The following is a 16,135-nucleotide window of genomic DNA, read 5'->3' as shown; positions in this document are numbered from 1 at the left end:
ATAATAATAATATCATGATGATGATCACTATTATTATTAATATTGTTGTTATGATTTATTACAGATGAGGCGCTGATTTCTGCACGCGCCAGCAGGAGTCTCCCGTTCCCATAGTAACAAGCCTTCATTCAGAGCCGTATGCAGACGGAGTTAGCGAGAAAGTTTTTTTTTTCTTACAGCTTTCACACATCCAAAACATAGATTTGCCGCTTTCATTCCGCGACCCACCGCTGTTTTTTAATGAAGAAACCAGTACTTGGAAAGTCGGAGCGATGTTTACGTTAACTATATCTATTAATAAACGAGAGAGTAGCAGCAGTAGAGTTCGTCGTGTAGCCTAGCCAGTTTCTCTGTGTACGAGGCTCTGCTGTGTTTCCAGTGTCCGGAAGTTCTGAGGGGGGAAAAAAGTGAGAAAGGCATGAGAAAAAAAAAAGGAGCTGGAAGAAATTTTTGTCCAAAACTTTCCGAGCACACGGGAATCACTGTTTTCTCGAGTAAATCTCACAGAAGGTAACAGACATCGCGTCTTTTTTTGTTATCTATTAAACAACACAACCCGTGTGCATTAGTTCATCGATGGGTCTACCGACGCTGGAGTTCAGCGACTCTTTCCTGGACAGTCCGGAGTTCAGAGAGAGACTGCAGTGCCATGAGATAGAGCTGGAGCGCACCAACAGGTTTATAAAAGACCTGATCAAAGATGGAAACATGCTCGTATCTGCTCTCAAAAGTGAGTACAAACATGATTGGTAACTTGTTTTAGAGGTAAAAGTGCATGTTGCAGCAACCAGCTGCACGGTGTGCTGCCTGATAACAGAGGGAGAGCCAAGGCCATCTATTCAAACCGAGCCAGAGTTTGGTCCACATTTCACTCAGTTTAGATTTGATAATAGTGAATTAAGTTTATGTGGTAAAAGCAGCTTCGTTAGTTATCACTAGGCCTACCTATTGCACAAGGTATAGGTTAGACCTGACCTTATTTTGCAGTAGGAGATATAGCCTAGTTATTAAGCCTAAATATGAGTGATGTGAAGACTGAATCTCCTCTTTGTTGTACCATCATTAGCTATTTATACTTTAAACTCATTTAGGTCCTCTTATTTGATAAAGCTTATAAAGAAATAGTCATAAGCAGATGATTTTCGTTTGTCCAAAATGTAATAATACATAAAAAAACCAACACAAATTGGCAGAGGCCCCAAAATCTGCACTTTCCTTTGTGCTAGCCAGACCAAAAGATTGTTATAAAACAGGTAAATGTTTTTTTAGGGTCATGAAACAATGGATGTCTGTTTGTCCCCGCTACTTATAAATGGCAAACATATTAGTTATTCAGTAACTGTTGATATAATCAACCGATTTATTGACATGAAGTCAATTGACATGTTGAAGACCTTGAATAGTTTGCTGCTTTACAACTTGATCTTGAATCTTGAGTAGAGTTCCTTTATCAAACATAGTTTTAAAAACAAAACTGATTTGTGCTTATACAGCATGTTGCTTATTTCTGAGGAAAATTATTTTCTTCAAGTATACCACAAAAGTAGTCTATAGGTCCTGATTGGATTCCTTAAACACAATGAGAATGGGCTAGTAGGTGCTCATAAGCTATTTGTTTTTTCTAGCAGGTTAGAAACAATACATACAGGTACATTGTTTAAAAATAAAAAAAAAGGTCTGAAAATGTTTTATAATTCTATGACGAGTATTCAATCAGACGGCTAATAACTGTGGCTGTGATTGGAAAGTTTATTTTGTACCTTTTTTTGAAAGAAGTAGGCTAACAACAGACAAATAAGTGGCTTACAGGGAATCTTTGAATACAATGTAAATGTTTTATTGTCTGTGTTAAACTGATGCATATTGATGGAGTCATATTTTAATTTGATCAGCTGATGAAGGCTCTCACAGAGCAGCTGCCTCCACACACTTAGTTGGAGTTTCTTTTGATGACCTCAGGTTTAAGCTCTGACACACACCTACCCTTTGTGGCAGCTTGTGGTATCTTTGGCTCACACACTGGTTGAGGCCATTGGAGTGAAAGCTGCTGCTGCCTACCACACACACACACACACACACACACACACACACACACACACACACACACACACACACACAGACAGGTCTAACCCTAACCTATTACACTGACCACACGGTGGTAAAACATCTTGATGACTGTAGAGTAGACTTGTACCTCTGTCACCAGAGTCCCAGCTATATTATAGTTATAAACTGAGGTTTGATTATGTGTATTCCTGCGAGTGTCTATAAATCAATATTTAGAAGTAAGAGCCTAAACATTTTGTGACCCTATTTTAAGAAGGATGTGATTAATGATTTAATAATTGTAGTGAGTTACTGATCCAATCCAATTCATCATTTTTCTCATCACAGTTATAAACCGTTCCTTTACAACTATTTTTAAAACAAAATCCCCTCAACCCCAATAATAATCACTGCAATAAACTATACTATATACTAAAAATGAAAACCTAACAACACTTTAGCTCATGGTCAGTATGTCACCCCCCACGAGTGTTTGTCATGGCATTACAGTAATTGCGCCGACCTAAGGCCCCTCCACCCCACAGCCTGTCAAATATGTGTATCCACCAGGATACAGAAAGCATTTATCAAAGCTGATTATGTTTTATTTAAAATCCTGAAATTTCCTAGAGCCCTGCTGCAATTAATTGTTGATTAAATATATTTTCAAGTTTTTGCAGTGTAAAAAAAAAGTTTAAAAAAAAAAGTTAGTCCCTGATTTTCAGAGCCTCAAGTGACCTCTACTAAAGAAATATATTCAGATTACTGCCATAGACAAGAAAACAAATCAGAATACATTGTTGTTCACACTTAGGAAGCTTGACACAAAGACATTTGAAACAGGTTTCCAGATTTTTAAAATGCTGGTTATTATATTGTAGTAAAGCATTAATGGATTCTTTTTTGTAAGCTTATTTAGTATTAGAAAGATGTATTATTGAGTTTGAGTTGTCCTAAGTTTAGTACTCTTGGTTTTGAATTTTGCCCACATCTTGTGTTTTAATATGTAAATACCAATAAAAGTGTTTTCACTGTTATTTGTGTTGCCTTTGACTTTCAAGCTTTGACCCTACCCACATTGATAACCAGCCAGTAATGTAGTATAAAGTACAATTAAAGGATGTTTAAAAGCTTTTATTATCTCTGTATAATGCAGTGTTACAAACAGCTGGCACAGGACAGTGTTATGGGTGTGTTTGTGAGAGAAGGCAGTGTTGTGCTGCCAAGTGTTCTAACACCTCAGAGAATAAAGAGTGTCTGTTATTAGAGTGTTCTTTAGACACGTAAACACAGTTTTCTGAGAGTGAGGCTGGTGAGTGGAGGTGGTTGTAGGTTGTGCCAGGTTGACATGTTGTGACCTCTCAGTGAATGAATTGCAAGAGTCTCAGAAGAAAATATATAAATAGTTTATTAGGAGGGGAAAAGTGATAAGTAATGCTTGTTGCCCGCAGGGAAAGAAAGCATTACACTGAGTTGGAGCAATAATAACAAGAGCATTCTTGTGAAAAATTGGTCAATTGTGAAGCTGTTAGATATGTAGTTCAGTGTTTTCCTCGCTGTATTGATTCTGATGCCTAGTTGAGTATTAACTGATACCTAGTTTCCATCAAATGATAGTGAGATCAAACAAATATAATTTATATATAAATGCTTTAACTTAAACCACGCTCTCTGTTTTCACAACACTGCTGTTGTTTTTTATTGTCATAAATTGTACCTGAACCTAGGGCCAAAACGTTGTGTAAACTGGTGTACTTGCTGACTCATCTCATTTAAGGATTTTTTTTGTCAGACGCAATTAATAAATTATACAATATTAGAAATCATTACTTTCAAATATGAGATTGCTGAAACTCTCTCTGTTTCCTCAGGTCTTTCTCTTGCTGTTCAGCGGTTCTCTCAGTCTCTCCAGGAGTTCCAGTTTGAATGTATCGGAGATGCTGAGACAGATGATGAGATCAGTATAGGTGAGTTGGAAATGTCCCTCCCTCAGGATCTCAGGAAACAGGAGTCGATACAGTTTTATATGATCAGTCTTTTAACATTTGTGGTGTATATTTTCTTTTACAGCTCAGTCATTGAAGGAGTTCTCCCAGCTGTTGAGCACCATGGAGGAGGAGAGAAAACGACTGGTAAGCAAATAAATGTGTGTTTGTTTTTTTGTTTGTTTATGTGTGTGAGTGTCAAAGGAATAGAGGGAGAATGATGGATTAAAAGATAATATAGAAAAACAAAGACAACATCAAAGGGGACTTTTCAAGTGACGTGGAAATAAAGGGCTGTACTGTTTATCAGTAGGCACAGCATGTGAACACTTTTTCTATCATGATTTATGTGATTTATTACTGTTTTATAGATGTTTATGTCTGTAACGCAACACTTGAATTGTGATAAAAGATTTAAAAATACACCAAAATCCCCTTCTAAAGCAAAGTCTGAACCAGTTGTTTTATTTGTGCGACTTTATTTGTGAAACTGTTGTGTACCAGTTGTGTTGCAAATTGTTGATGTTAGTTGTTGATGAGGATTTCATGAACAGTTGCTTCCTTTCTAAGGCATCAGCACTCAATACACCACAAGTTCTCTCGTCCTAATCTGTTTTTCCGGATTGGGACAATTCCCACTTTTTTTGCACCAGTTAGGGCTCCTTGACGATTAGGAAAGAACATCTTTGACTTTCAGAGCCCATCAACCAGAAGCCTTTGTGTGGGAGTGACTGGAGTCTGGCACTGTCTGCAAGGCGGCATACCTCTGCACAAAATCTATGTGTATAGTGTGCTACAATATGCATAGCCATGTGTGTGGGTGTTTGTGTGTGTGTGTGTGTGTGTGTGTGTGTGTGTGTGTGTGTGTGTGTGTGTCTTTGTGGCTATGTGCACGGTCTGGTTACAGAGGAACCATGTGGAACCTATTCTGCCAATTCCCCTGTGAGACTGTGAGCAAAGCTCTGACTGCCTGGGAAAGTCCATAAATGGGTCCTGTGTGTGCGTGTGTGCGTGTGTGCGTGTGTGCGTGTGTGCGTGTGTGCGTGTGTGCGTGTGTGTGTGTGTGTGTGTTTGTCCACTCTCTCACTTTCCTTTTTTGTGTCTGCAATTTAAATGAGAGTTTTTCCACTGCTATGCTGCTGAATCTCTTTTAATACAGTCATTATTGCGTCTTAGGGCCATTCAAGCGAGGGGAAATCCCTACCTGTTCATCCTAAAAGGGCCATTATAGCAATTTGACAACGCTCCTCTGTCTCTTAGTGTTTCTCTACAGTTTAATGCTGTATGTAGTCATATACCAGAAAAAGATTGTACAGAGAAAGCAGACCTTTCCACAGAAGTGGAACTAACGTGAAGTGAAAGTCAGGTCATGATGCAGGACGAGGAAGTTATTTAGAGTCTGATTCTTAAGTCAACCAGACAGAGCAAAGCAAGACGTGACAGATTTGTGTAACATGTGAACTCATGACTTAAGAGGACTGGGACCTAATATAAACACCAGAGCACTGGTAGTTGCTCTGTAGTTTTCCCTTTAACTACTTGACTCAACATCATAGCATAAGATTCTCAAGCCTAGTATATCATCATCTGTACACATTTGACTAGAATCCTACCTTTGGACCTATTCTTGGGAAATGTCTGATCAGGGGAAACTGTTAGCCACTAATATGGCAGACCGACTTGAGCAACAGCACAATAGAGTTTCCCCCCAGTTATAATGACATAATCAGCCTCTTACGGTAATAATGACATAATCAGCCTCTTACGGTAATTTGTATTGTTGCTGGGGTTTTAGTCATGTAACAGCAAGGCTCTATTGATGAAAATATTAGGTGTGTTAGTCAATGGGTCATAGCTTTTAGTCCAGAATGAGTTCAACTACTATTGGGTTCAAGTGGAATGACAAGACATTGTTTACAGACATCTGTTTATTTTTGCATTTGAGAGAATATAGACCTTTTCTATCGAGATTTTTAATACAATTTATAACCAATTTGACCATGCCGATCTGCTCAAATGACTGCTGTCCAAACAAACAACTTTCTGTAAACACATCTATAGTGCAAACCACCATGTGCTCAGCTGTGATGCTTTGCTACATGTGCAGCAGACAGTGCTGAGAGTATTATAAACAATGTCCTCAGAGTGCAATCTGTGGACAAACTTGGCGTCATTAAGACACGAAGAAGTCTCATGAAAAAATGCATCCATAGGATATTACTGGCCTGATAATATTGGCAGGTTGATAAGTATATCAGTCAGTCTCTATTACATGTTAGACACCTCTGTTCTTATCAATTAAAAACAAATGTTTCCAATCAAAAGAAAGATAAGTGTCAGAATTGTCAAAAATAATGTTTCTTAAAGAAAATTGAAATAAAATATAACAGTAAAGCTTTGCTTAATCAAATAGATAGAAGAAAACCTATTTCAAGTCAAACAGTGAAGTCATCAGAGCAGCCCCCATGTAGACTGAATGAGCAGTTGGTCATGTTATTTATTGTTATAACACACAGTTGTGTCTTCTCTGTTTCTGTCTCAGATCCAGAATGCAGACGACGTGCTGATCTCACCACTTGAGAGGTTTCGTAAGGAGCAGATTGGAGCTGTTAAGGTATATCTATGTAGATCATTAACTCAAATCAACTAAACAATTTACCTGGCTCTGCTGGAGCAAATAAGTGAGGTTCAGTTCATTAAGCACTTTGTGTAAATTACTCTGTGGGTCGTGATCTAAAAGATTTCCCTCCTCTACTATGGTCTCAGTTGGTCTTTCAGTGAGTGGTTGGAGAATTCAATTTGTTCAGATAAACGATGGATGACAGTCCAGTGTCAGTAACAGGGTCATGGGAACGGACGCTGAGAGGGAAGACAGGGAGCGCGTCACAGTCAGAGAGAAAGCTGAACTCAGTGAGGCAGTGTAAACACAAATGAGTCTAGTGTCTGGTTTCAGCAGCTGTCTCCAGTCTTATAATTCAATTTATCACTTTTTTCCTTATTCTCTCACAGGCAAAAAAAACACAAGATATAGCGCCGTCTTACGAAAGGCGAGGTTTAAGAAAAAAAATAGAACTGGTCAGAGCTGTGAACAATCCTAAAAGTGAAACCTTAACCCTAACCTTAGCCCTCAGCTCACTGCAGAATGTCCCAGGAGTGTGTGAGCAGTACACCCTCCCGCTGATGTTGTGCAACAAGAAAAGTGAGGCTTTTCTTGGGAAGTTTAGAGCTGCAGCTGTTATGGAAAATATCTGTTGTCCTAAATTTTTTTGGCAGTGTCTCTTCATTTAGATTATCAAAGACTCCTCTTCAGTGATTCATAGATTTTGAGACCAGACTGGTTAGCTCATTTCCAAAACCTCTGACCTTTGTTTGTTAAATACAAGATACAAGTAGTCAGACCTTGTTCATGCAAATATCTGCATTAGTTTCACTGCAACTTAAATTAGAGTAAGAGAAAAACTGCCTACTGTATTTTGACTTACAGTAAGTGTTTTCATTGACTGTAATAAACTGAAATATTGAAGTAAAAAGGACGATTGAACTACTGTAATTTGAGTTTTTGATCTCATACAACATATTTTCTTCCAATATCCATATCATCACTGCGTTTGAGAAGTTCATCAGCAAAAATATTTTTGGATGAAAATATGTAAATATTAAAAAGTCAAATATCATAAATCATTAAATTATGACCCAGGTATAAAAACGAGCAATACTGAAAAAGCTGAAGAAAGCAAGATATATTCAAGTAGTGTAAATGTGACATTGTCTCTGTGTTCATTTGTGTTCTTAACAAATCTATCTTCCTAAGGAGGGAAAGAAACAGTTTGACAAGGAGACAGAAAGATACTACTCTGTTCTGGAGAAACACCTCAGCCTGTCCTCCAAAAAGAAGGAATCGCAGCTCCTTGAGGTAAACTTGTCGATTTCTAAAATCGATCAACCAGTTCCTCCTACATGTGTGAGGTAACATAAAGCTCTTCACATGAGTTTTTTCATTTTTTTGTTGCAGGCTGATTCACAGATGAGTAAAGACAGGCAAGTCTTCTATGATGCATCGCTGCAGTACGTGTTCAAGATCCAAGAAGTGCAGGAGAGAAAGAAGTTTGAATTTGTTGAGCCGGTGAGTTCACATGAACATAAACACGTATAGTGATGTTGTTTTCATGTGCCTTTGGGAACAACACAACTGTATAACTAAATGCAAGGCCAGGGATACACACTTCAGTTGAGTACAGCAGGTTTTGTTAGCATTTCTTTCTTTCTTTCTTTGTTGAGTTTTCATGTCATTTCTTCAGATGTATCTAAGCTGCTGGGTCGTCACAGCTCTAAAGCTGGAGGGGGAAAACTGTCCACAATAAACAATGTTTCATCACAGGAAAATATGCCAGACAAGTCTGTTTTGTAAACATCAAGTCATGCCTGCAACCAAGCCAGTAATGAGCATGTGTCTGTGTAAACAGCCCGGATCAGGAAAAGACAGATTTGAAAAAAACACACATACCGGTAATACACACTATTCGGCCGGCGATAAAAATGTTTTAGCGATAGATATCAGTAAAAGCTGCTTCCTGTTGATATAAAAGCACTTCCTGTACAGAAATCTCTTCCACCAAACACATAGGCAAAATCTTTGTTGTAAGATAAACAAAGGGAGCAAAACAAACAACAGGCCGAGTTTTTCTCTTCTCCTTTATAGACTTGACAGATGATTGACAATCATTCTCTTGTAATCCTCTCTTTATACTCCTCACACCCCAAACTCCCAGCTAACATTTTCCTGTGGATTTTCCCCTCTGCTAGTTATTGGCCTTCCTGCAGGGTTTGTTTACATTCTACCATGAGGGCTACGAGCTGGCCAATGAGTTTGATCCCTACAAGCAGCAGCTCCAGTTCAACCTGCAGAATGTAAGCCTTTTCAAACCTCCCAATTGTTTATCATGTAAATAGTATTTGTAAGTATGTTTTTCAAGGTGTTCTACCTGCCCCCTAAGCCACTAAGAAAAAGTTCTGTAAAATCAATGCTACCGGCACATCCTGGAAACAACACCTGATATTCTAAACATGTTCAAACACACAATTGGAACTACTTTCAGCCAAGGATTAACATTGTACAGAAACACATCTAGTACTTCCTCTACAGTTCACCATTTAAAAAAACAAAACAGTTTGTCCTTTCCTTTCCTTAAAGGTAAAATGTTGTGTCTCCTCCCTGTAGGGTAAAAGTTGACAAGCCTGTTGCATCACCTTTTCTTTTTTTAAATGCAAAAGAGTATTCATTTCAGATAAGCATCATTACACACTAAACTACTTAACTGAACTTAGTAACCACTGACTAACTTTTCAAATGTTTTGTATGTTCCAAATAGACATGTATTTCTTTTTATAATGTTGTTTCCTATGCCTATGTTTGTGGATAAGGCTCGCAATAACTTTGAAAGTACGCGTGCTGAGGTTGAGAGGCTGATGAAGAGGATCCGCTCTGCAGAGGAAGACTTCAAAGCCCCCAGTTGCTTTACGATGGAGGGATTTCTATACATACAGGAGAAACGTGAGCTCTTTCTCTCAGTTCTGCTCCAAATGTTAGAATTATACAATCATATATTCTGTTTTGTTTACACACACAAGTGTACATACACAAAATGTGTTTACTTGTTATAGGCCCATTGGGCAGCGTGTGGACCAGATACTACTGCACTTATGAAAAAAGCTCCAAGATGTTCAGCATGAGCAACACAGAGGCCAGACCGGCCAGCAGACAGGTGAGCTGGCAGAACAGATAATTATGGAATATTTTCCAAAGCAGGCCATAGTTTTTATGTTTTCTACCGACCTACCAGAGTTACATTTCTGTCATACAGAAGGTGAATGGAGTTTTAAGAAGGAACACTGTTTACGTTTCAAATGAAATTGCACTAACTTTGTAAGAATCTTTACAAAACCTTAATACAACCTGTTGCGGGCTAAGAAACAGAAACATCTCATCTGTTAACAGAACGGTGTGGTTAACGTCACACCGGAGGTGTTCAAGCTGCGCTCATGCGTCAGAAGGAAGAGGGATTCCATTGACAAACGTTTCTGCTTTGACATCGAGGTGGTGGAGAGGTAGGAGGAAAACGATGACCAGAAGGCCTTGTGTTGATAACATGTAATATTCTGTGGGCTCGATCATTTTGCATTGAGCTGAGTTAATACAACCTCTCTTTCTCTGCAGACATGGCGTCATCACCCTGCAGGCGCTCTCTGAGGCCAACAGGCGGCTATGGATGGAGGCGATGGATGGAAAAGAGCCTGTACGAAAATATATAGTTTATATAAAGAATTTAAAAGAAATGTAACCTTCAGGAATAACATTTATACAGGAAAGCAAGGGTAGCCAATATCCACATATAGCTGTATATTATTAAACACATTCAACATCAAAATAATTATTGTTGAATTGTCATATTCTCAGACTAACATGAAGATTTTGTCCTTTTTGTTTCAGATTTACACTCTTCCTTCTTTGCTTAGTAAAAAGGAGGAGAGTGAGTATCCTACTTTTCTCTGTTTCTTATCATTATTTGCTTGAGAGTATCTATCTATGAACATCTTGTCATGTCAGAAATGAATCATAGATCACGTCTCTTTTGCAGCTTTTCTCAACGAGGCAGGCCTCAACTTTGTGAAGAAATGTATTGAGCTGGTTGAAACAAGAGGTATTCATTTTTATTAAAATGTTAAAACAAGAGAAATAAAATCTGATGTTTATTATTGTATACGGTGTTTATCTATAACATTAATACGTCTGAATTCGTGTCAAGGCATTACCACCCTGGGACTCTACAGGACCGGGGGAGTGAACTCCAAAGTGCAGCGGTTGATGACCAGCGTGTTCTGTAAGAAAATACCCTAATTTCCTCTGTAGGATGTTTTTCTTTGAGGGGAAGCTTAACTTAAGCACAGACAATAGAGGGTGTATTTAAAAATCAATCAGTGTAGATAAATGATTTATAATTGACTCTCTCGTAGCATCCACAGCTCCTGCTGATATGCAGCTGGACGCAGACGCCTGGGACAACAAGACCATCACCAGCGGCCTCAAGAATTATTTCAGGTAGCATTCAGCACAAAGCAGTCTTTGTTCATCATTATAACACTTCTTGTGGCCCATTGTGTAATGCATTAAATGTTCCTGCAGGTGTCTAGCAGAGCCACTTCTGACCTACAGACTGCATAAAGAATTCATCAAGGCTGCGAGTAAGATCCCTCCCTGCCTAAAACAAAGAACACAAAGAGAGAATGAAAGACATATCGATGGTTATTTTAAGTGCACGCCATGTCACCCTCTTACCACTGAGTCTTATCCCCGCTCACTGGACTCTTTCCTTGTTCTCCAATAGAGTATGATGACCAGAAGTACAGAGTGAGAGCGATACATGCTCTCGTGCACAAACTACCAGAAAAAAACCGAGCCATGTTGGATCTCTTAACATGCCACCTCCTCAAGTACGTGAACATAAACACCATTGTGCTTTAGAGCATCTTATTTTCCTGACAGTTTTTTATTTTTTTTTAAGTTGTAGAGGTGTTTTTGTACACTTGTACACCTGACGACACAAACACGTTGTCCAGGAACCATAAAAGTTTTTTGTTTCTTCTTTAATTCCTTCATATGTTTTACAGTTTATACAAACTTTTTATTTCATGTTTCTGTCTTGAATGATATTAAACACACATTCATATGTGCTTGTGTGTGTGTGTGTGTGTGTGTGTGTGTGTGTGTGTGTGTGTGTGTGTGTGTGTGTGTGTGTGTGTGTGTGTGTGTGTGTGTGTGTGTGTGTGTGCGCACGCAGGGTGTCCTCCCACAGTGACCAGAACCTGATGACTGTGTCCAACCTTGGAATGATCTTTGGTCCCACGTTAATGAGGTCACAGGAGGAGACGGTGGCCGCGATGATGAACATCAAGTTTCAGAACATTGTGGTGGAGATTATCATAGAAAACCACCACAAGGTAGTCTTGCTAATAAACATAAAACACACACACACACACACACACACACACACACACACACACACACACACACAATCATACACTTACCTGACAGTCTATGTTGGTGTGTTCCTGTCAGATCTTTGGCGAGGCTCCAGACCTGTCATTGCCATTACCTCCGGCTCCGTCCTCTCGGTCAACTCCTCGGAGGAACAAGGCCATCTGTCTGTCTTCTGGAAAGAGGAAGGCCCGCCTCTACCCTCCTACTCTCTGCCTGGCAGACAACGACAGTGAGTCTCTGCAGCTCCTGTAGCTCATAGCTCTTAAATGCCCTTATATTTATATTTTGAGCTATTTAATACATCCTTTTTAGCACATATCAAAGGAAGTGTTCACTTTTGAGATAGAATTTTGGGTAATAAAAAAGGGTTAAGTGATATGACGTGTTTAGGGTGATGAGAATATGATTCATCTTGCAGGTATTTGATAAAAAGAGGTTATACATAGTTTATGGAAATCTCTTAAAACTTCAGTTTGGTCAGAAGAGGTGACCCACGAGCACTTTCATCCAAATATAAATGTCAAAAGTAACTGTAATGCACATGACTTTTATTTATCCTGCTGTCTTGGAGCTATTTTGGTGGTTATAGGTTTACTTTTCTTCCATTGATAACTGGTCAATATTATCATTAGCAGGTTTTCTTGTTTTTTTGGGTTAAATGTTTACTCTTGTGCAATCCAACACTTGATTGTATATATATATACTGATAAGTGTTTGGGCTGACACAATAGTTGTTAGATTAATCTGCAATCCCTAATTGTGTGTCCCTGATCTGATTTTCAATCTGCCTCTTTATTATTTGATTGACTTTCATTTCTCCTTCCAGGTGACACATTCAGCAGCAGCCCCAGCACAACTCCGATGGGCAGCCAGGAGTCTCTGTCCTCACATTCTTCTGAAAAAAACGGACTGTCTCAGACATCCCCTCCTTCCTCTCCTACTGCCGAGCCTGACTCGACCACCAAAGCTCAGCTGTCTCCTCCTGCAGCTTCCTCCTTCTCCTCATCCAACATCTCTTTAAATGGGAAGGATCAGGAACAGCAGGCCAACGGCGCCGCCTCCCCTCGCCTCACGTCTTCCTCTTCCTGGACCTCCTCCCAGCTCCCTCCTGCCCAGCAGACTTCCTCTGTGTCCTCCTCCATGTCCTCTTTACTCTCTGAAGACCGGACTCTGTCTGTCAAAGGAAACTCAACAGCCTCCTTGTCATCTATAAAAGAATCAAGAACTCCCTCCATAGCCTCCTTGTCCGGCCAGCACTCCTCTGTGGAGCGAGCCTCCTCTCTCAGGGAGGGTCAACCCATGCAGAGAGTGTCATCTGTTTCCTCTCTAAAGAGCACTCATTCAGTGGATCAAAAAAACACCTCCTCCATTGTCAAAGAAACCAAAGTGGCAGACTCTACCTCTCCTTCACGCCAACACAGAAACATTTACAGGACAGCCTCTTCTTCCTCTTCCTCCTCCTCTTCATTATTTCCCTACCGGCTTTCAACGTCTTCCTCTCTCACTTCCCTACACATCTCTGAGGGTACGTACATCTGTCTGGGATAAAGTGTGTTGAAAAGTTGAAAATCACTTCCACGTTTGTTTCTGATTTATTGTACTCTGTCGACTCACAGATTACAAAAGCTGTCATGGATCAGTACAGAGTCTCATGTCACTGGAGCCGCGAGATGCAACACAAACACGAAGAATGACACACATTCGCTGTGGCTCTGATCTCACCGGGAAACACTCTGCAGCCACCACATCCAGTAACGGCTACCAGAGGCCGGTGTCAGTGTGAGTGTGTCTGTGAAACTGATCACTAATCTTAGATCATTAAGGGGCTCTGATGGTACAAAACTTTTAGTTTTTCTTTTCAGAGAAACACAAGAGAGCAGTATGGACTTACTCTCCTGGCCTCAACATGAGACTAAAACTTTTTCTTAAAGGTTCATTTCAGGTGTTTCATGCCTTCATTTTAGAGATAGGAAGGGCAGTGTATGGAGTCAGAAATCAGGGAGAGGGAGAGTGGTCAGATTTGAACCCAGGTCTCCTGCTTGGAGGACTATAGCCTAGGTACATGGAGAGCACACACTAACCACTAGGCTACCGGCGCCTCGACACTAACACTTTTAATACCACCAGTTTCATTTATCTAAATATAATATAACAGTATTTAAACGGCATTTTCCTGATTTTATGTTTTTATATATAATAGAAGCCTTATTTTGCTTTGGCCAGGGACTAAAGTGTGAAAAAATACATTTAATTAAACTTTTTGCATTTGGTATTTGTGTATGGAGTTTTAAATGCAAATTACTCATCTCTGAAAATTAACCAAACTTTTTTAGTCTGTAATTTTACCTTTGCTTTTTTTATAGATCGGCTCAATCAAAGCAACAACTGAAAATGATCTAAAACATGTAATTAAGATCGGATTTTATGTTTTTGTGTTACAGATTATCAGCCAGACTGGCGCAGCGTGAGAGCTCAGTCTTCTCCTCAGCGTTAGACATTTGTTCCACAGGACGGTACGTTTATCAAAGCTTGTTTGGATGTTAGCACTTTTCACTATTCCATATAGAATCACTGAAGCCTGAGGACAACGTATAATTCAGAAAAACAAATCCACCTTAATTTGTATCCTGAAATCACTTTTCTTCACTAATTAAATGTTTTTCTTTAGGGACGCAAAAGCTCTTTATTCCTGTGAGGCAGAGCACAGCCACGAGCTCAGTTTTCCACAGGGGGCGCTATTCACAAATGGTAAGAAAAACACCTTTTCTATAACCTTATCTGAACATCAGTCGTCATGTTTTAAAAACGTATTTACCCATTTCAAAGAGATGTAACAGAGATGTTGATCGAGAAGATAAATGTTATTTGTAAAATGTGTTGTTTATTATATGAAGGTCCTTGTTTTAACTTGCTGATTATGTATTTGTCCGCAGTGTACCCGTCTGTGGAACCAGGTTGGCTTCAGGCGACGTACAACGGCAGAACAGGCCTCGTACCTGAAAACTACATCTCATACATGTGATGTCATCAACCCATCACTGACTCACAACAAGATGTAGATTAGACTTTAGGGCTGTACAGTACATAGTTCATACAGTCATTCTCTGCGCTGCTGATCGAAGATATAATATATTTATCATGTAACTGTGACTGTTATCACTGAATCACTGGGGCTAGACATAAATGATGTATTTACATAGGACTACTTTGTGCGACCACGATTTGTTATTAACCTGATTATATAACAATAACTGTTCAAATCTGGATTTCTTGTTTTTTTTTATTTTCCTCCAGTCTCTTAAAGATATGCGCTTGTTTTAATGTTCATGATCAGCATTCTCGCAGTAATCTGCAAAAGGCAGTGTCTATTAATATTAGTCATTTTTGTGTTTGTAAATAATCATGTTAAGTTTAAATGTCTTCACCTCTGTGCCTTCAACAGTATGAACTGATATGACTGAATCCTGCCTCAAGATTTCTTTTCTGCTGTCCTTCAGTTTTCATTCTGTCTAAATAAACTCTTGTCTTTGAAAACAGCTGTTTTGGTAAGTAGATTCTGTTACTGGTTTTTGTTCTTTTATCATCAATCAATCTTTATCAGTACAGCATGACAAACATTATCGCAAGACACTTTACAAAATGAACAGGTCTAGAACGTACTCTTTATACAAAGAGCCAACATTAATTCACTATGAGCACTGATGTTACATTGTGTGTGCCTAAAAAAAAATCGATAAAGCAATTTATCGTCATGCGCTCCTTGCAAATTACATGTATCGATGCAGATGTTAGAGAATCGATACGGCTGCAAAGCTGTGATGACAGTTTTGAAAGACAACTTACCTACTGTATGGTACAGTTCACAGTAAAGCCACAGCTGTGTAAGACATGTTCATTATCCAAATTCAATGTATGTCACAATATGTATCGTATCGTGGCCTCTGTATCGTGGGGTTGTGGGAAATACCTAGCCTGTGTGTGTGTGTGTGTGTGTGTGTGTGTGTGTGTGTGTGTGTGTGTGTGTGTGTGTGTGTGTGTGTGTGTGTGTGATACAGCCCTTTTGGTTTTG

General features: G+C 39.3%; 1 protein-coding gene across 1 annotated transcript; it reads left to right on the top strand.

The window, feature by feature from the left end:
- The first annotated feature begins 127 nt into the window (after positions 1–127).
- Positions 128–15,602, top strand: arhgap42a (Rho GTPase activating protein 42a). The gene is made up of 24 exons (XM_020652984.3): positions 128–730; positions 3,918–4,013; positions 4,117–4,178; positions 6,574–6,645; positions 7,843–7,944; positions 8,044–8,154; positions 8,835–8,939; positions 9,453–9,582; positions 9,693–9,793; positions 10,027–10,136; positions 10,246–10,324; positions 10,519–10,558; positions 10,667–10,729; positions 10,835–10,909; positions 11,043–11,127; positions 11,212–11,270; positions 11,414–11,519; positions 11,867–12,026; positions 12,145–12,295; positions 12,893–13,591; positions 13,683–13,845; positions 14,508–14,579; positions 14,735–14,814; positions 15,000–15,602. The coding sequence occupies exons 1-24, from the start codon at positions 577–579 to the stop codon at positions 15,086–15,088; spliced, it is 2,964 nt and encodes a 987-aa protein (XP_020508640.1). The 5' UTR covers positions 128–576; the 3' UTR covers positions 15,089–15,602.
- The last annotated feature ends 533 nt before the right edge of the window (positions 15,603–16,135 follow it).

This window comes from Labrus bergylta, chromosome 14, assembly GCF_963930695.1.
Source record: "Labrus bergylta chromosome 14, fLabBer1.1, whole genome shotgun sequence".
NCBI lineage: Eukaryota > Metazoa > Chordata > Actinopteri > Labriformes > Labridae > Labrus > Labrus bergylta.
This window is presented reverse-complemented; position numbering and strand designations above follow the sequence as displayed.

Excerpts from the sequence above, each read along its gene's own strand:
- arhgap42a (XM_020652984.3), top strand. The coding sequence starts at position 577 with ATGGGTCTACCGACGCTGGAGTTCAGCGACTCTTTCCTGGACAGTCCG. Across the intron at positions 4,014-4,116 it reads AGATGATGAGATCAGTATAG|CTCAGTCATTGAAGGAGTTC; the intron begins GTGAGTTGGAAA and ends TTTCTTTTACAG. Across the intron at positions 13,592-13,682 it reads TTCCCTACACATCTCTGAGG|ATTACAAAAGCTGTCATGGA; the intron begins GTACGTACATCT and ends GTCGACTCACAG.